Source organism: Tupaia chinensis, unplaced genomic scaffold (genome assembly GCF_000334495.1).
Source record: "Tupaia chinensis unplaced genomic scaffold, TupChi_1.0 Scaffold000361_2, whole genome shotgun sequence".
In the NCBI taxonomy this organism is placed as follows: Eukaryota; Metazoa; Chordata; class Mammalia; order Scandentia; family Tupaiidae; genus Tupaia; species Tupaia belangeri.
Genome location: NW_006159858.1, coordinates 2,956,569 through 2,976,611, shown reverse-complemented (window position 1 = coordinate 2,976,611; position 20,043 = coordinate 2,956,569). Strand labels below are relative to the sequence as shown.

Genomic DNA, 20,043 nt, shown 5'->3' with positions numbered 1-20,043 from the left:
GAAATTTGAAAACAATAATAAAAAATAAAATAAATAATTCTAAAACAAAAAAAAGGAAGGAGGTCACCCAGAGGGCTCTCTCTCGCAAACGCTTGCTTTCCTTTAGGCTTATCTTGGCCACGTTGTAAGATAGCATGAGTCTGGCCAGATACTGGTCCCATGCTCTTGGACTTCCAGACACCAGAAAATCTGGGTGATTTTTCTTTATAAACCGCCCAAGTCTCAGGTATTTCTTTTGTATCAGCACTAATGGAGTAAGACAATGAGACACAATGTATGATCATAGATTGGATATGACTCAGACAAACAAAGAAATAAATGATTTCTTCTCTCCACAAAGAATACAGTATGTTCCCCGTTTTAATGTGGTTACTATTTAGCTCAGGTTCAAAAAAATGTTCATTAGATATCATCTATGCTCCAGGCACTGTCCTAAAATCCATTCCTCCTACTTTGTAAAACATAAACCAAAATTAGAAGAGATGTGAAGGCTGCCCTACCTGTGAGGTAGAGGTCGGCCTCTACGCCCTGTAGAACGCTGCTCCCAGAACCAGCACACACGGCCACGACTCTGACTTGGGACTCTTCAAAGTAAAGAAAATTAGAGACCTATAATTATAATTTGTCTTCATGTTAGTGTTTTAATTTGTACCAAGAATCTAGATGGTAATGCAGTTTTGTCTCCCGGTCTCATCAGTAGTAAATTAACTGTGGGAAAGCCGGAAGAAAAGACAGTGGCCGCAGGACTCAGAACGTGCAGTGGGGTAGTGGAGCACTTCCACGTGAAGTATCAGCAGTTTTGAAAAGTGCGAGATTCGTATTATAGCTGTAGCCACCATGATTCAGTTCTCCTCCTGGCACATGGTAGGACCCCATTCATGCCCTCCCTGGGCTGTTGGGCTATGTGAGTAATTCTGGACAAAAAGCTGAGCAAGTGATACATATCATTTCCAGTCTGGAATTCTTAACTGATGGTTTAAGACCCTTGAGAACTGCTGTTCCTCTGGTAGAGTGAAGAGATTTCCTCTGCAGACTTATGAGCATGTAGTATGGTTGGAAATAAATCCCTAGCTGTTGAGATATCTCCCAGTGAGACAGGAGCTGGGCCTTACAGGTAGATAGGGTAGGGGCGCCAGAGAAGAGAGCCGCTGTGCTGTGTGGCCTCTGACTGTTAAAATCTCTCCCCTTTTTTATTTGACCCTAACTCCTCTCCTCTCCCAGTTGCCATATTCCTTTGCCCTCAGACATGTAAATCTTATTCTTAAAGAATTCATGGCCCCTTTGCAATGAGACTCAATTAGACAAAAACCAAAAGGTCAGAGGGACATAGTCCAGGGCCCAGGACACATAAGATAATGTAAGGGCATTATCACAAATACCAGAATGGGGCAAGGCACTCCCTGAAGGGCAAACCCCTCCCTGATTCTGGGGCATGGATTCCAAGATACGGATCACCAGGCCTTTAAAGTTAACTGACATAGTGACCTTTTCCAAATTAACAACCTTATGAACAAACCAGTTTCCAACTGGCTGCATTACATGGGGTCTCATGACTATGAGACCACCCTAAGGTTTAGCATAACCAATAGGACGTGTGACCTCCTGCCACGAGAAGAATGCATGCACAGGCTCCTCCCAGCTGGATAAAAGCCCTCTATCCCAGTTCTTCCTTAACAACCCATTTTCTGGGGCCCTGCCCTTCTTCTTCGGAGCTATTTTTCCTTCCCTCTCCTTCAATAACCTCTGCACTTTGCTATGCCCTCTCTGTGTGGACATGTCTCTAACTTTTCGTGAGTGTGAGAAAAGAACCGATGACCCGCTGCGAGTGCTGGGCCTGATCGTCCCTGCTCCCACACGTTCCTGCATCCACAGCATGACCTAGCCCACCTTGATCATAAAGTAAACCCCTTTCTTCCTGTGAGCTGCCAGCACATTCTCTGTCATTTATGGGAATCCAACTGAGTTTCAACCTTTGCCCCATGTTATCATAGGTATATTAGACAAGCGAAGGACAAATACTTACCTAATGTCCTCCCTGCCCCAAGAGCTAAGCGAACATGAGATAATTTCAGGTGTCTTTTGATTCGCTCAATCATGGTGGCCAAGGAGACAGATTCTTCCAGTGTGCACAACCGGCCCATTCCAGTGTGTAGAAGCAAAGGCTGAAAAAAAAGAAAGTTAGAAACACTGTCCATTATTAGTCCTAAAAGCCAAACCTACAGAACAAAGAACAAATGCTGAAATCAGTGAATATGCACACTGTGAGCTCACTAGAGTACGTGGCAGGCCAGACTGAGGATGCAAACTTGACAAAAGCACGGTGACTAGGAGCTCAAAGCCTCCTAGGCAGGCAGACCTCTAAATAAATGATTTAAACACAAGTGTTCAAAGGTGAGGTAGGTACAACTGCCTTGGGAGCACAAAGGGATGACAAATGAAGTGAGCTGAGACTGTGGTGTGGGGGTGCTCAGAGGAAAAAGAATCAGGGAAAGTTTTACAAAGACATGGGTCCTAGAGAAACACTTGATAGGACTATAAAAAGGGGGACCAGCAGATGGTGTGATGGTTACATCACTGGACTCCCTTGTGGTTGACAGTGGTTTGAATCCCAGGCCCAGTGGCTTGAAACTCATGTGTGTATATGCACGGCCAAAATCCTGACAGGAGAATGGAGAAGGGATTGTGGTGTGGCCATCTGTGATTTCTTGCTCTCTGTCTCTCTGCCTCTCTGTCTCTCCAGTGAGTGCAAGCGCTTTACAGCAAAAATCTCTCTTTAAAAAAACAGGGAGGGGTGGTGATGTCAAGTCTATTGTGGCAGGATACGGGTAGGATGGGATGTGGAAAGGCATTCTAGATAGAAATTTACCAACATGCCAGAGGCATGAGAACACATGCAGACCCACGAGTGGACAGTGGGCTGCCCGCAGAGAACTGGATGGAGAAGGAAAGCGGGCTGCACACAGGCTGCAGTCGGATCATTACAGGGTCCAAACACTACACTAACAGGCCTGGACTCTCCTTTGGGTGCCCAGTCAGGGAGGATGTGAGTTCCACTACTGTGGGGACAGAACTAATACAGAAAACCTCTTTATAGACATGGAGACAGAATCAGCAGGGCTGCCTTGGAAAATCAAGGGAGGAATTGTAGAAACCTGGAAAATAAGGTAGACAAATATACCCCCAAGAAATGGGAAAAAAGAGAAGAGATGAATGTATGGGGTGACAATAAGGTCAGTTATTGTATAGGAGACAGGAGGACTGAAGAGAACGACATTCCAACACCTACAATAAAACAATACAACCTGATGCAACAGGAAATAGCTGAGGCTGGATCTGAACTAGCTGGAACCACAATGACGCCTGCAACTGCCTAACCTATAAACTCACTGTACCCTCTTGTACCGCATTAGCATGTTGAATGACACCTTCCACCTGCACCATGACAGTTCACGATAACCACAACAACTAGAACTGCTCTACTAAGGCCAGAAAATGGGAAGGACAGTGGTCCAGGAAAATCACTGTCCCTTGCCCAGGAAAGTCATGAGTCAACAGTTCCTTATTCAGACTGGCAATAAGCCAAGCAACATAAGTCAGATATTCACTGATGCTCAGGGCTGGCAGCCCTTCTAGCTTTCCTTTTTTTTTTTTTTAAAGATTTATTTATTTATTTATTTTTTATTCATTCATTTATTTTAATTTGACCAGAGAGAAACATGGGGCAGGGCGGTGCGGGGAGTGAAAAAGCAAGCCACCAGGTCTGGGATTCAAACCGTGGTTGACCATGTGGGAATGTTCAGCACCTTAACTACCACGCCATCTGCTGGCCCCATAGTTTTCATTTTAGGTAATGGATTTCCCCTTCCCCTTAAGGCTTGCAGTCACAGAAGGAGTCAGCCATGAAAGTCCGGGGCTAACTCTTTCTTCCTGTCCACCAGAGGAGGGAATGAAAATGTTCGCCTTTCGGGGCTGCTCCACCTGTAGAGTAATCTGCTCTGTATGCTCTTATTAAACCGTTTCACTCTCCCTCATTCTCAACTTCTTTCCTGCACCAAGTGAAAGACCCACCTCCCCTGGGTGGAAATCCCAGGGGTTGAGTCTCCCCAGGAACATATACGTTGGATTTGACATACTTGTGGGATCTGTCAGTGGAAAATATCCAGACAGCAGGTAGAAATATGTTTTTCCCCTTAAGAAAGCATCCTGAGGCAGAATGTAAAAATACAGGAATTGCCATGGTACAAATTGTTATCAAGTTAGACTGAATGAAAAGGTATGAGCAGAGAGCAGAAATTAAGAGACCAGGCCAGCAGGTGGTGTAGAGGCTAAGGCAGCTGGATCCCACATGGCCAACTCCACGGTCTGAGTCTCAGACCTGGCAGCCTGAAAAACACACCAGGCAAATATGCGTCTCCAAAATCCTAAGAGGAGAATAGAGAAGGGATTGTGGCATGGCTATCCCTCCTGGGGGATGATTTCTCACTTTCCCTGTGTCTCTCTTTCTTTCTCTCCAGAGAGCACATATGCCCTATAATAAACTTGAAAAAGAAAGAGAGGGACCAGCAGCATAATGGCTATGTCGCTGGACTCCCATGTCGTCAACTACAGTTTGAGTCCTGGACCCAGTGGCTTAAACTCACGTCAGGCGCGCGTGTGCGTGTGGGGCTAAGATCACTAGAGGAGAATGGAGAAGGGATTGCTACGTGGCCATCCCCCTTGGGGGGTGATTTCTCGCTTTCTGTCTCTCTGGTGAGTGCACAAAAACACCTCTAAAAAAAAAAAAAAAAAAAAAACAAAAAGGAAAGAGAGAAGACCAAACCTGTGATCGTCTATAATCCTAAAGAAGTACTAACCTTTTCCCTTTCCTCTTCCTGAAATGCCTCCCTTCCACAATGTACTTTCCAGGGCATGTTGTGCCTCATCGCCACTTTGTACTTCAGGTGACTACTGGCCTGTCAACCTAACAATTTACAAATTAATTTTCTTAACAAAAATGCAGAGCAATGGAACACGTCAAACTGCACACATTAAAATGTACACTTCTTTGTATATTAATTAAACTTTAGTATTAAAAATGCACAGTTGGGGGCAGGTGGCTTGGTGGTTAAAGGCCACCCCCCGAGGGGGATGGCCACACGGCAATCCTTTCTCCTCCATTCTCCTCTTGTGATCTTAGGCACGCACGCACACATGCCTGGTGTGAGTTTAAGCCACTGGGTCCAGGACTCGAACTGTAGTCGACTACATGGGAGTCCAGTGACATAGTCATTACGCCAACTGCTGGTCCCTCTTTTTCTTTTTCAAGTTTATTATAGGGCATATGTGCTCTTTGGAGAGAAAGAAAGAGAGAGACACAGGGAAATATGGCTGATTCTGGTTTGAGTACCAGACCTGGTGGCTTGCTTTCTCACTCTCCCTTTCTCTCTCTCTCTCTCTGTCTCGTCAAATTAGAAATAATAACAACAAATGCTGAAGACATACAAATGGCCAAAACACTAATAACAAAAAAGTATTCAATATCACAAATTCCAACTAGATGGGGAAATGGATGTGAATGAATTGTAGCATCCCCACATCCACTGGGATGCTTTCTGTTTATTCCTCCTTCTCTGTCTCTCTTTGGCTAGCACACCTGCTCCCTGATCAAAAAAAAAAAAAAAAAAAAAAAAACCAAACTTGGGACCGGCAGGAGGCATGGTGGTTAGAGCCGCTGGACTCCCACATGGTTGACTGCAGTTTGAGTCCCGGACCTGGCAGCTTGCTTCCTCACTTTTTCTCTTTTTCTGTCCCTCTCTCTGGTCAATTTAAAAAATAAGTAAATAAATAAAGTTAAATAAAATAATTCTTTAAAAACAAATGCACAGTTAAGGGCCAGCCAGTGGCATGGTGGTTAAGGCAACTGGATCACACATGGTTGACTATGAGGTTAAATTCCTGGACCTGGCAGGTTGATAAACACACCGGGCATGTGTGTGCATGAGCCAGAAATCCTTAAAGGGGTGAAAAATGGAGGAGAGAAGGATTGCAGTATGACCATTCCCCATGGGTGGTGCTTTCTCACTTTCTGAACCTTCCTTTCTCCCTCTTTCTCTTTCTGGCAAGCACATGTGTCCTATGGTGCCAAAAAAGGGCACAGTAATATAAAATCAAACATGAATATTCTTATTACCTTTTCCAGTGACAGGATTTCAGTCTTCTGATAAAGTTGTCTGTTCTGGGACAGAAATGCCACCACCTGCATCAAAGCCTTCTGAGTACAGTTCAGACTGATGCGCGTTTGTTCCTCATCATCAATCCTATGGTTTAAAATAATACCCCACACATCACTGGTTTAAGATAAATACAACCAAAAGGTACTTTAAATAATCCAGTTTACATATCTGTTATAATAGGTTCCAGTTACATGAAATGAAGCAATTAACCAACAGAATCCATTTAATCACAAACAACATATTTTCTAGAATGGTGTTTCTCAAACTGTAGCATATATCAAGAGTCACTTAAAGAACTTATTAAAACACAGGATGCAGGCCAGCAGGTGGAGTAGAGGTTAAGGTGCTGGGTCTGACTGCACAGCTTGCCTTCAAGACCCAGCAGCTTGCTTAAAAAAATCACTCCAAGAGTGTGTATTTGCTTGCCAGAAATCCTGAGAGGAGACTGGAGAAGAGACTTTGATGTGGCCATTCCCTTCTAAGGGGGGATTACTCACTATTCCCCCCACCCCCCAATGAGTACATGTGCCCTATGGTGAAACACACATACAGAATGCTGGGCCAGGTAGCAGTGCAGTGGTAATGCAACTCGACCCACAGGGAAAAGGCCCTTACTTGTGTTCTGAGGACTCCCAACCCCGAGCACGCCAGGGGCACAGTGCCCATGATCCCAGCTAGTTCCAGTTCTAGTAAAGTCATTATATTGGGTCATCAGAAAAGTTATGATGTCTTTTTCTATGCAAAAATGCATCACGTCTTTACAGATGACCAATATTTACCTTCATTTAAAAAAAAATAACTGTTAAGTCTTAACTTTGTATCATTTGTCTTTTCCAAAAAAATTGGAATCAAGAAAATGCTTCCATGGGCACTGGAACAAATTAGCCTGAAAGAAACCCTACTCTAAATAATTAAATGACTCACCTTGTACCAGTACTTAACTATATTTGTCCTTTAAAGTGCTTGGGAAGCACTGGTTTGATGGGATTGGTTAAAATGATTTTATGTTTATCACTAGAGCTATCTATATTTTTTAAATAAAAACAACTACCGCCCCCCTTAACAGAAGACCAGAAATACTATACATAAAATGCATAATGTAATCCTTTACATATAGAAAATACTAAGTAAGTATAACTTATCATAGGTTTTGTTTTTTTTTTTGGAGAGGTTTTTGCTATAGGGTGCATGCGCTTGCCAGACAGACAGAGAGAGACAGAGAGACAGAGTAAGAAATCACCCCCCAGGGGGATGGTCACGCCGCAATCCCTTCTCCTCTTGGGCTCTTGGGCACGCACACACATGTGCCCGGTGTGAGTTTTAAGCCACCGGGTCCGGGACGCGAACCATGGTCGACTACGTGGGAGTCCAGTGACATAGCCATTACTCTAACTGCTGGTCCCGAGGGTTTTTGTTGTTGTTTTGCTATAGGGCGCATATGCTCGCCAGACAGACAGAGACAGAGAGACAGAAAGCAAGAAATCACGCCCCGGGGGGACGAACACGCCACAATCCCTTCTCCATTCTCCTCTGGGGATCTTGGGCATGTATGAACACGTGCCGGTTTGAGTTTTAAGCCACCGGGTCTGGGACTTGAACTGTGGTCGACTACATGGGAGTCCAGCGACATAGCCATTATGCTAACTGCTGGTCCCTCATAGGTACTGTTTGGAAAAGATTCCACAGTTCTCCTCCTCTAGGACCCACATGTGAATGAGACATACACTGCTTTATAAACCAACCCCAGGAAAAATGATTTGTTTCAAACCTAAATATCAGGGTTATAGATTTGTAAGGAAGCTCCTTACATATAAACACATACACACACACACCAAAAAAACCCCCAGAAAATTGTATTGTACCTAGCAGGAAAAGAAGTGACAGAAACATCTACAATTCCTTTCACCGCAGATATAACTTTGTCCAGATCTTGGGCATGGTTAATACTGAATTCTACTCGGTGAGTTCCTTCTGTGGGATAGCTGAGAGCTTTGGAAGGATGTATAGGCCTGGAAGTACAAACTCCTGGAGAAAAAATTGCGCAAAAAAGGGAGTTTTTGAGTTTATTATTTTTTTTAAGAATAAAATGTCAAACTATTATAGGCAAAATTTGTAACAAGTATTTTTCAAATTCTTATAATACACACACACACAACATACCTGTTAGATTTACATCCAATCCTCATAATCTAGGGATTTGGTATAGACATATAAAATTAATTAATTTAGTTTTAAAGAATTATTTAATTTTATTTAGTCATTCATTTATTTTAACTTGACCATGGAACAACAGACACACAGAAAGAAGGAAAGTGAGAAAGGAAGCCACCAGGTCTGGAACTTGACCATGTGGGAATGTCCAGCACCTTAACCACCACACCACCTGCTGGCCCCCATAAAATTAAATTTGTGGGACCAGCAGTTAGCGTAATGGCTATGTCGCTGGACTCCCACGTAACCGACCGCGGTTCGCGTCCCAGACCCGGTGGCTTAGAACTCACGCCGGGCGCGTGTGTGTGCGTGCCCAAGATCCCGAGAGGAGAATGGAGGAGAAGGGATTGCTGCGTGACCATCCCCCCTGGGGGGTGATTTCTCGCTTTCTGTCTCCATGTCTCTCTTTGTCTGTCTGGCGAGCGCACGTGCCCTATAGCAAAAACCTCTCCCAAAATAAATAAATAAATAAATAAATTTGTTATCGGGGCTAGCAGATGTCATGGGGTTAAGGTGCTGGATCTCACACAGCCAACTGCACAGTTCAAGTCTCAGAACTGGTAACCTGAAAATCACACCAGATACATGTACATTCATATCCAAAATCCTTAAAGGAGACTGGTGGAGAAGGGACTGCAGAATGACCATTTCCCTGGAGTGTGATTTCTCTCTCTGCATCTCTCTGGTGGAGAGATGTGGATTTTTAGATCATCTGACAACCATCTACTTTGTACTAAACCTACCCAAGTACACCATGGTACAGGTTGCAAATGCTGACAATCTACTTGACCACATTAATCCAAATATATCATCATAAAAGCTTCAGCCCAAAGTGGGTAAGTAAACTACATGTTTAATTCCCTCATTGTGTGAGGCATAAATAAGCATTCAATGAAACATGATGTTGATTTGACTGACATATCATGTGTATCCTGCAGAGGCCTGAGTTTTCAATTCAAAGAGCATCCCCTCCCCACCCCCCGAGGTTTTTGCTATAGGGCGCATGCACTCGCCAGAAAGACAGAAAGAGACAGAGACAGAAAGCGAGAAATCACCCCTCAGGGGGGATGGCCACGCCACAATCCCTTCTCCTCCATTCTCCTCTCAGGATTTTGGGCACACACGCACACGCGCCCGGCCTGAGTTTAAGCAGGTTGTCAGATGATCTAAAAATCCACAGCCGCAGTCAACTACACGGGAGTCCAGCGACATAGCCATTACACTAACTGCTGGTCCCTCAATGAGCATTTCTCAAGTGCCTGGATGCCAGGCACTGTGCCTTATGAGTAAGGAATTGAGAAGGTCAGTCGAGCAATGAAGATTAAGTGCAGGGAACGTCTTAAAGTAGATAGTCTTTGCACTCACAACGCAGGGCATGCAAAAGCTCTAAACAATGACATAATCTACTGCTGTGCAGTTGAGCCTGTGTGTCAGCCAGAGAAGGCCAGGAGAGGTTGTTTGGAACCAGGAGACCTGCGACATGAGGTGCTCCATGGCTGAAGCATGAGGCTTTACCTTCCCTATAAAAGAATGAGCACAGAACTGCTTGGGGCCACGGCATTGTCCAACAGAGATGCCCGGTATATCAGATCCTTGCTTCCTCTATTTGTGTGTCTGTGTATGTGTTTTTTTCTCAATCCACTCGATAGCTTCCACTTGGGGTTCCATGTCCCTTTGCCCCATAGGTTGGGGCAGTTAAGAATAAAAAATTTCTGGGCTGGTAGATGGCATGGTGGTTGGGACACTGGATTCCCACATGGCCAACTGTCCTTCAAGTCCTGGGCCTAGCAGCTTAAAAATCAAAACAAATAAATATTTAAAGAAAAAAAAAAAAGGAAAATGTTTCATTTTTCAAATGCAAATTAATCGCCAGTTTTCAGCAACATCTTTTTTTTTTTTTTTTGAGAGAGATTTCTGCTATAGGGCATGTGCCCTCACCAGAGAGACAGAGAAAGAGAGAGACAGAGACAGAAAGCAAGAAATCATCTTCCAGGGAGAATGGTCACAACGCAATCCCTTCTCCCTCATTTGCCTCTCAGTATCTTGGGCACGCATGCACACGTGCCCAGTATGAGTTTTAAGCCACAGGCTCCAGGACTGGAACTGCATACCACTAGGTGGGAGTTCAGTGACGTAACCATTACGCCATCTGCTTGCTTCTTCAGCAACACTATTTGTAAATACATAAAAATAGAACAATGTGGAGACCAGCAGATAGAGTAATGATTACATCACTGGACTCCCACCTAAGTTGACCACGGTTCAAATCCAGGACCCAGCGGCTTAAAACTCGTGCCAGGTGCATATGCACGCATGCCCAAGATCCCAAAATAAAAATGGAGGAGAAGGAACTGTGGCATGGTCATCCTCCCTGGGGAATGATTTCTCACTTTCTGTCTCTCCAGCAAGGGCACATGCCCTACAGCAAAAATCTCTCTCTAAAAAAAAAAATAGAATGCCTCCCTACCACCACTAAAGCAGTTAAAAGTCTACTGGCAAGACATTCTAAATTTTCAAAATATTTGAAAGAAAATGTTAAATGAGAAAGAATGAACAAGAGGCTTCTCACCAAGTCCTTTAGCCAACCAGGTGTTGACTCCCTGGGGTGCAGCATCATAGGCTGTATGAGGAGAGTAGATACCGACTCTGTTCTCCAGAGCTCGAATCACCAGGCGTTCCTTCCAGGTTTTCCAGGTTATGCGCTTCATGGGTCGGAAAATAGGCGGATGGTACGAGAGAATGAGATCTGCCTTCTTTTGCAGCGCCTCTTCCATCACTTCCTCAGTCAAGTCGTTGGTCAGGAAGAGTGTGTTTACCATGTGAGGGGGACTGGGTTCCACCAGTAATCCAACATTGTCCCAACTCTCAGCAAATGAGAGGGATGCAAAGTCATTCAAGGAGGAAAGGAGAGCCTTCAAATCCATGAAGGAATGGGGAGAAGTGCAGGTTGTGGAACTGACCAGGCGGACTGTCGTGGGGATCAGGCGTGCACAAGATGACAACATACAGAATCAGGTACAACTGAATGTCTGCAGAAACACAGAAAATGGTCTGCATACATACTTCTGGCCTGGACCTTTGAGGCATCAAAACATACAGGCAAACAAGATTCTGAAGGGCTAGAGGAAGGGGATTGCAGAGTGACCAGTCACAGAGTGATCAGTCTCTCTCTCTCACACGTGCATGCACATGCTCTATCATGAAAAAAAAATTCAAAAAGTAAGTACTGGGCCAGACTGTGGCCTGCTGGTTGGGCAGCTGAATCCCACATGGCTGACCACCTGGTTCAAGCCCTGTACCCAGAAGCTTGAGAAACATGCTGAGCACATGTACATGCAGGTCCAGAATCCTGAAGGGAGGGGAGACATGGAGGAAAAGAGGTTGTGATGTGACCATTCCCATGAGGAATTCTTGTTTTCTCCTATCCCCTCTGTCTCTAGTAAGTACATGTTCTCCAGGAAAAAAAAAAAAAAAAAAAAAAATTTTAAAGAGATTTTTTTTTACGGGGGCGAGATTTTTGTTACAGGGTGCATGCACTCACCAAAGAGAAAGAAAACAAGAAATCATCCCCCAGGAGGGATGGCCACACCACAATCCCTTCCCCTCCATTCTCCTCACAGGATCTTGGGCACACACATACACATGTCCGGTATGAATTTGAAGCTATCAGGTCTGGGACTTGAATCACAGTCGACTACGTGGGAGTACAGTAATGTAACTATTACACCATCTTCTGGTCCTGGCAAAAATTTTTGAAAAGCAAGTTATAAAAGGATAAACTTGGGATTCCATTTATAAAACATTCAAAATTATTCAAGACTAATAATTCATTTTTTAAAATGATTTTATTAAACTTTATTATTAATTAATTAATCAATTAACTAAAATTTGACCAGAGAGGGACAGAGTGAAAAAGAGAGAGAGAAAGAGAGGGAGGGAAAGTGAGAAAGCAAGTTGCCAAGTCTGGGACTTGAACTGTGGTTGGCCAGGTGGGAGTCCAGCACCCTTAACAACATGCCACCTGCTGGCCCCTAATACATTTTTTAAAGAAGAGGTAGGAGAGGTAGTAGTACAGGACAGTTTGCCCAAACAGCCTGTAAGTCTCCAAAAAGAAACTAGAAAGGGAACTGGTTGCATGGTCTAGAGAAAAGGGAGCTGAATCCTAGAAACTCAACTCTGGTTAAAAGCCTGGCCCTAGCATCTTGAAAAACAACCAGGCACATGTACATGCATGCATATTCAAAATCCTGAAAGGATGGAGAAGTGAAGGAAAAAGGATTGCAATGTGACCGTGCTCCCTTGAGGGCTGCTTTTTTCTACATTCTCTATCTCTAGCAAGTACAGATGCCTTCTGGATTATATAACAAAAAAATCAAAAAACAAAAACAAAACAAGAAAGAAAGAAAAGAAAAAGAAAGAGGCCAGCTGATGGTGAGGTGGTCAAGGCAAGGGACTCCCACATGGCCAACTATAGTTCAGGTCCTGGACTCAGCAGGTGAAAATCATACCAGGCGTGTGTGTGCATGTGTGCCCAAGATCCAGAGAGGAGAATGGAGGAGAAGGGGGTGTGGCATGGCCGCCCCTCTTGGAGGGTGATTTCTTACTTTCCCTGTCTCTCTCCAGTGAGTGCACACATCCTATGGCAAAAAAAAAAAAAAAAAAAAAAAAAAAAAAAAAAAAAAAAGTAAAAAAAAAAAAAAAAAAGAAAGAAAAGTTAGAAAGAAAATAAAAACTGGAAAGAATAGTATGGAAAATACAAAATTAACAAACGTTCTGTCAATGGAAATAACCAACTCTGTAAAAATAATAATTAGCGTGGTTTATTTCTAAGCATGAATTTGTGAGACCTAGGCAGGAGAGGAGGCATGGCCGAGGGGGGGTTTCCCCCCCCCCTGCCGATCAGGTTCAGGGGTTCCTTTTACTTGCTTTTGAGAGTGAAAATTTAGTGAAGAGCTTTCCATTGCCCTTGCACATAAAGGAGAGACATGTGGAAGGGAGCTTGTAGGTTTTGAGAAGGAATTAGTAACACAGATATGGGGGCTTGTATATAGTTACAAGATAACTGGAAGAGTCCAGTTACCAATGAGTCAAAATGATGGTGCTAATGACTGTGGGCATGACTTACCCATGACAAGAATACTATGCCAGGGACAAGATATAGGAAGATTTCTGATATCAAATGGGCCAAAATAGCCTGTTAATGTCTGTGGGCGTGACTCACCCCAGGCTGTCTGGAAGGGATTTTAGAAATAGTTAGAAGTAGTCAGACTTCTGTCCTCAGTTCCATCAAATAACTTCAAAAGATGTCAACACCATTTATAAACTTACTACCTATAAATATTTCTGCTTTTGAAGAAGAGCATCTCAAAGTATGCACAATAATTAACATGAAAGCATAGTCGATTGTAAATGTAATAAAATATCCATAACCCAATTATTTCAAACACAAACTATTTTTTCCCAGCTTTTTACACTTGATCTTAGCCAAAAGGCCGAGAAGCGATTCTCCAGCTTTTTTACTGCAAAAATATTTAATTAGATAGTCGGTACTTACTTGATGTATTGTTTGAAGTGATACTTGGCCTCTAAAACCCACCAAATGTCTTGGAAGACCTTCTAATGGTGCTAATACAATTGCCACTCTCCAGTTTCAACATCCTGACAACACTCCACTCCTCATACTCTTCTAAATCTGCCAGGCTCAAAAGTGAAGGCCTCATGAACCACCACACAGGCTTTGAGTTAAATAACATTCAAAAGACCCCTTGGACATAATGTGGTAGAACATACCCATATGGGAGGGAAGAGCACTTACACTGAAGACAGACTGAATCTCAGGGCCACAGTGTCATGAGCAGGACAAGTGACTGTCTTTCCACACTGTAAGACATTTGTCATTTAAACAAACACAAATCAGCAGTCACAGTTACCCAGTAAGGTGCAGATTCTCACATGAGAGTTGCAACTAGGGTCAAACTAAAATTAAAATCTAAGCTTCTACATACAAATGTAGGTGTTAGAGGACTCAGCTTACATCCAGCTAGGAGCTAAATTCTATTAATCATGTATATGTTGCTTTTATAATGGTATAGTTATACATTTTCTTACATAACTGACATTTAAGCATACATAACACACAACATAGCTAGAAAAAATAAAGCCAGAGACCAGCAGATGACGTATGGTTACATTGCTGGACTGCCACGTAGTTAACCACAGCTCAAAGTTCAGACCCCAAGGCTTAAAACTCATGCCGGGCACGTTTGTACTCATGCCCAAAATCCCAAGAGAAAGGAAAAGGGATAGCGATATGGCCATACCCCCTAGGGAGTGATTTCTCACATTCTGTCTCTCCCACAGTGCAAGTGCCCTATAGCAAAAAAATCTCTTGATAAAGCAAAAAAAGAGAACAAGCGTTAATCCTTATCTAGGGTGCCACATGAGATTCCTCTGCATATTAGATAAACAGGGGCGTTTATGAGAGTGGGGGTCAAATCACTGTTACACACACGTCTCACTTCCATACAAGTTTCAAATATGGAGTCTTTCTTGCTCTAGACACACACAGCTGTGTAATCAAGGGCAAATTAAGTTACTTAACATCTGTTACCCCGCACCCCGGCCCGAAGGGAAACAAGTCATGTGCTGTAAACAGTCTAGTGTCAGTCACACATACCCAAACCTGGGAATACGGGCTGTCCCAGGGAAAGCTCTGTTTCCTAGGTCAAGTAACATCAGTAGGGCCTCCTTCACAACCTGTAAACTGGTCCCTTCACGTTATCTCCCCTATCTTCCATTTCAGTGCCACTTTAGGGTTTTTTCCATCACTTGTGAAGCGCCAGGGGACACAGCGAGTAAAAATTCCGAGAGGCAGGACCGCCACACACACACGTGCACCCGCACCCTCTGCTCTCATTCAACAGGTCAGCTTTTTATCCTGCTCTCCTCTTCTGTCCACTCTATCTGACGCAGCCCTAGAATCTGCAGCGAAAGCCACAACGCACCCTCGAAGATATTTAAATCGCCCAGCACGCACCGTTCTCGGATATGCTCCTTCTGCGTCACTTCCGGTCCTGAGCCTGAGCTCCCAGCACGTGGAAATGGGCGTGGAAAGGGAACTGGGCGGAAGTGGTCCTTCAGTTGACGGCTGCGCCCAAAGCGCTGCTTGAAGTTGCCCAGGTAGTTCCGGGTTCCGTTTCTTGTCCCTGCGTAATAGTTAAGGGAGCTCCCTTTTATAGTCGGGTTTCAGGTGAGGGATAAACTATTGTACGTTGTCCCCCTAGTTCTAGCCGTTTTCGTTTGAAATAAGAAGGAGAGGGTAGGGAGGAGATGTACAGATAAAGGGTGTTCTCTCTAATGGGTTCCGCGCTTAACTTCCGGCGGCTAGAAGAAACTAATTTCTAGCCAACAGATCTGGGCGAGCATTTGCGATTGCGTCTTCCGGTTTTAACAGCGGCTGTTCTAACTGAAGTGGGTAAGTGTACAGTAACGTCATTCATTCTTTCATTTATTCAAATAATGCTGAGCTCTGTATTGGCACTGTTTTATTGTATTTATTTAACAGTAAATGTTTAAGAAAACACAGCTCGGGGCCAGCAGGTGGCGTGGTGGTTCGGACGTTGGACTCCTGCATAGTCAACCGCTGTTGGAGTCTCCGACCCAGTGTCTTGAAAATCAGGCGAGTTATGTGTGCATGCATGTCCAAAATCCCCGAGAAGAGAGTGGTGAAGGGATTGTAGCCTAGCCATCCCCCGTGGCGGGGTAATTTCTCGCTTTCCCTCTTCTATCACTGCCTCTCGCCCTATGACCAAAGAAAAGAAAAGAAGGGAGAAGAAAAAAGACAGCTCTATATAAGGAATACAGTTCAGTTGTTTGTAGCAGGATAATAGGCAATGCTTTATTTATTTATTTATTTATTTATTGCAGAAATTTTTGCTGTAGGGCGCTTGCTCTTGCCAGAAAGACAGAGACAGAAAGCGAGAAATCACCCCCTAGGGGGGATGGCAACGCTGGCAATCCCTTCTCCATTTTCCTCTCAAGATCTTGGATTTGCATGCACACGCGCCCATTGTGAGTTTAAGCCACCGGGTCCAGGACTCAAACCATGGTCAACTGCATGGGAGTCCGGTGACGTAGCCATTACGCCTACTGCTGGTCCCAATGCTTTAATTTAAAAAAAAAAAGAAAAACAGGAAGAACCCTTTTTAATATCTTTCCACAGAGAACTGCAATTTTGTATTGGAATCCAAAAAGGTGAGGGTTGTGATCTCTTACAGTTTGTGCTACTCCTTGACCTGTCCAGGGGCACAGTCTCACCACGGAGATGTTGATGAGAAATAACCAACTCTAAAAAATTAATAATTAATAATGCAGTTTATTTAATTAATTTATTTGGGGGGATGGCCATGCCACAATCCCTTGTCCTCCATTTTCCTTTTGGGATCTTGGGCACACACGCCTGGCATGAGTTTAAGCTACCAGGTCCGGGACTTGAACTATAATTGACTACGTGGAAGTCCAGTGACATAGCCATTAAGCCAACTGCTGGTCCCAGTGCGGTTTATTCTTGAGCAGAATATGTGTGACCTAGGCCTGAAGAGGAGGCAAACATGCCTTTCTCAGGGTGATCAGGTACAGGGGTTCCTTTTGTTTGATTTTGAGAGTGAAAGATAAAATTAGTGAAGAGATTTTCATTGGTCCTGCCCAAAAAGGTTGTACATGTGGAAGCTGGGTGCTTGTAGGTTATAAGTGGGTTCCACAATTTTTAAGTTGGCCATGTGGGAGTCCAGCGCTCTTAACCACGCCACCTGCTGGCACCTAGGTTGGTGATTGGAAGGAAAGATCTGTGTCTTGGGAAAAGATAAGCAAAAGAACATACTATAATGCGTTGAATATACATCTCAGAGATACTATGCCAGGGTTCAGTAATGGAAAAAAATGGTCTGTTAATGTTTGTAGGCGTGACTCCCCCTAGGCCCCTTTGAAAGGATTTTGGAAAAAAGGAAAAGCAGTCAAACTTTTTGTCCTCAGACGGAACTGCCTTATTTCTACCTTTTAGTTTAGGGTATTTGTTGGTAAATTTCTGTCTGTCTGGTTTTTATTAAGTGCATTGTTAGCACTCAGCATGAAAAGGTAAGTGCTAACTTAGCAAAGGCCTATCTCCTGATTCTGGTAGTAAGACTAGGGTGCCAGCGCTGGTTTATGTCTTCAGATAGCTTGAGTGAACATTCTGGGCTGAGAGGATGTTGTCAGAATGTCAGAATAAATAAGGAAGGAGTATATTAGTGATTAGTGCTATGGGAAAACAAAAGGGCAATTCCAAGGTTTAAAGCTTTTTTTTTTTTTTTAATTTCCTAGAAGGTGTGTACATTTGTGGGAGACACAGAAAGAGAAGGAAAGTGAGAAAAAATTTCTCTGGTGGGAGGAAGGCCATGGAGCAGTCCTTTCTCCTCCATTCTCGAACTCTGGGGACTTTGGGCACACATGCACATATACCCAGTGTGTTTTTCAAGCCTCCGGGTCCTGTACTCACACTATGCAACCATGCATTCGTATATGTGGGATCCAGCACCTTTAACCACCTTGCCATTTGCTGGCCCTAAAGCAATTAGACAAAAAACTTGCCAGAGGGCATGTGTGCTTAGAGAGAGGGAAAGTAAGAAAGCAGCCCCTGCCATGGGGGACGATCACAATCCCTTTTTTCTCCTTTTTGGATTTTGGCTATGCATACACATGCTTGCTAGTCCAGTACTGGAGCTGCACAGTCAGCCATGTGGGATTCAACCACCCAATAACCATGCTTTGGTCTAGCCCTAAACCAATTTTAAATAAGCTTTGTCTTGTCAGTAAGACCTGACATTTGGGCAGAGATTTAGAGGTGAGGAAATTAGCCATATAAACATTTGAGTATAAGCATTGTGGACAGAAATCTGATTGCTTTTTTCAATTTTTCCAAAATCCTTCACAGAGGGCCTAGAGGGAGTCAATCCCACAAGCATTAACAGACCATTTTGACCCATTAATAGCAGGATTCTTCCCACATCCTGCCCCTGGCATAGTATTGGAGTATCTTTGTGACGTATATTAAGCCTCCTTATCACTATTAAAGTACATTCCTTTTCTGATCTCAGCAACCTTCCTTTTCCAATCATCCTAAAAACTGTAAAAACCCATACCTGTAACCTACAAGCTCCTCCCCAACCCTTCAGCTTCTACATGTCCTGCCTTTTTGGACCAGACCAATGGAAAAGCTCTTCACTAAATTCCAAACTCTGTCTCTCTTCTTAAAATCAAATAAAAGGAATCCCTGTACCTGAACACCCGGAAAGAAAGGCATGTTTTGCCTCCTCTCCAGCCTAGGTCAATCATATTCTGCTTAGAGATAAACCACATTAATTATTACCTTTTACAGAGTTGGTTGTTTCTGTCGACAGCATTCAGGCAAAGGGCACACCTTGTGTCCAGATTAAAAAAAAAAAAACAAAAAAACACTTCAACAATTTAATTTAGTGGGATATACTTGAGGGGGAAAAAAAAAGCAAAAACAGTTCAAATTAGGGAATCTTGTAATGACTAACAAGGAACTCCAGTTAGCCTTGTGATTGAACAGACGATGAGAGGAAGGGTCCATTATGCAGAAATGGGGGAAAGTGATGTACAAGAACGAAAGTGGGGGAATGAGGTGGAGAAATAATTGGATTAATTATGTCTTGAGGTTTATCTACATTAACACAGTTTAAAAGGCGAGATGTCTGTGATTGGCTATAACTTAGCAGCTTCCTAAGGAAACAGTTTGCTTAGGGAAACAGCTTTCTCAGGACAGAGTACTTTAACAAGACCTACCGTGGGAATATACCGGGTTGTTAGAAGACTGGCAAAGAGGCCTTTGAGGAAGAGGGAGTAGAGGAAGTAGACTAGATGGCTTGAGTTGGGTATGATCTCCTCATCACTTCCATAGCCAGATTTTTATTAAGTACATGATGCTGTTTGAGGCTCTTTTTCCTTAAATGTACAATAAAGTTAAATGTAAATAATAGTAATAATAAAAAGTACAAGACCATCAGCACATTTGAGTTAAGATAAAAAATGAGTTTAATTCTTTTTTTCTCTTGGAAATAGAAACTTATTTTTGAGCTTCTTTTGGTGAGACTCTGAGAAATTAAATAGTACTTCCTCAAACCATCAAGAAAAAAAATGGTAAGTAGTTTTTTTAAAGAATTCTTATGAATGCCTTTCATTATGGATAATTTTTACAAATTCAGTCAAGGGGAAAAAAAACACTGAAATTTTAGTGGCAAGACAGAAAAATTTTAGGCTGTAGAAACAATGTAGACTGGTTCTTTAATTAATTAAATTTTTCTTTTTAGAGAGATTTTTGCTCCTGCACATGCTGGAGAAGCAGACAGAAAGTGAGAAATCACCCATGCTGCAGTCCCTTCTCCTCTGTCCTCCTCTTGGGCTCTTGGGCACGTACACACTCGCACCCAGCATGAGTTTTAAGCTGCTGGGTCTGGGACCAACTCATGCTGGGTGCATGCCCAAGATCCTGAAAGGAGAATGGAAAGAGAAGGAATTGTGGTGTGACTATCCTTGGGGGTGGTACGTATGTAATTTCTCACTT

The 20,043-nt window shown here is 43.3% G+C and overlaps 2 protein-coding genes and 1 pseudogene across 20 annotated transcripts in view; 1 reads left to right on the top strand and 2 right to left on the bottom strand.

The window, feature by feature from the left end:
* NIF3L1 (NGG1 interacting factor 3 like 1) overlaps nt 1-15,530 on the bottom strand; it is a 20,642-nt gene extending 5,112 nt beyond the window's left edge. Inside the window, exons 1-8 of one of the 17 annotated variants that reach the window (XM_027773622.1) lie at nt 15,460-15,530; nt 14,214-14,303; nt 13,978-14,123; nt 10,993-11,452; nt 8,075-8,237; nt 6,170-6,296; nt 2,024-2,162; nt 501-584 (exon numbers count right to left, since the gene is read on the bottom strand). In XM_027773622.1, the coding sequence (XP_027629423.1) occupies nt 501-584; nt 2,024-2,162; nt 6,170-6,296; nt 8,075-8,237; nt 10,993-11,428 (949 nt within the window). In that variant the 5' untranslated portion in view covers nt 11,429-11,452; nt 13,978-14,123; nt 14,214-14,303; nt 15,460-15,530. The other 16 variants (XM_006153007.3, XM_027773623.1, XM_027773626.1 and 13 more) reach the window with 16 other exon arrangements.
* On the bottom strand, nt 13,760-13,927 carry LOC114008634 (uncharacterized; annotated as a pseudogene).
* Nucleotides 15,531-15,585: 55 nt separating the features above from the next.
* PPIL3 (peptidylprolyl isomerase like 3) overlaps nt 15,586-20,043 on the top strand; it is a 21,386-nt gene continuing 16,928 nt past the window's right edge. Inside the window, exons 1-3 of one of the 3 annotated variants that reach the window (XM_027773630.1) lie at nt 15,586-15,602; nt 15,828-15,897; nt 19,542-19,619. In XM_027773630.1, coding sequence (XP_027629431.1) covers nt 19,617-19,619 — 3 coding nt within the window. In that variant the 5' untranslated portion in view covers nt 15,586-15,602; nt 15,828-15,897; nt 19,542-19,616. The other 2 variants (XM_006153003.3, XM_027773631.1) reach the window with 2 other exon arrangements.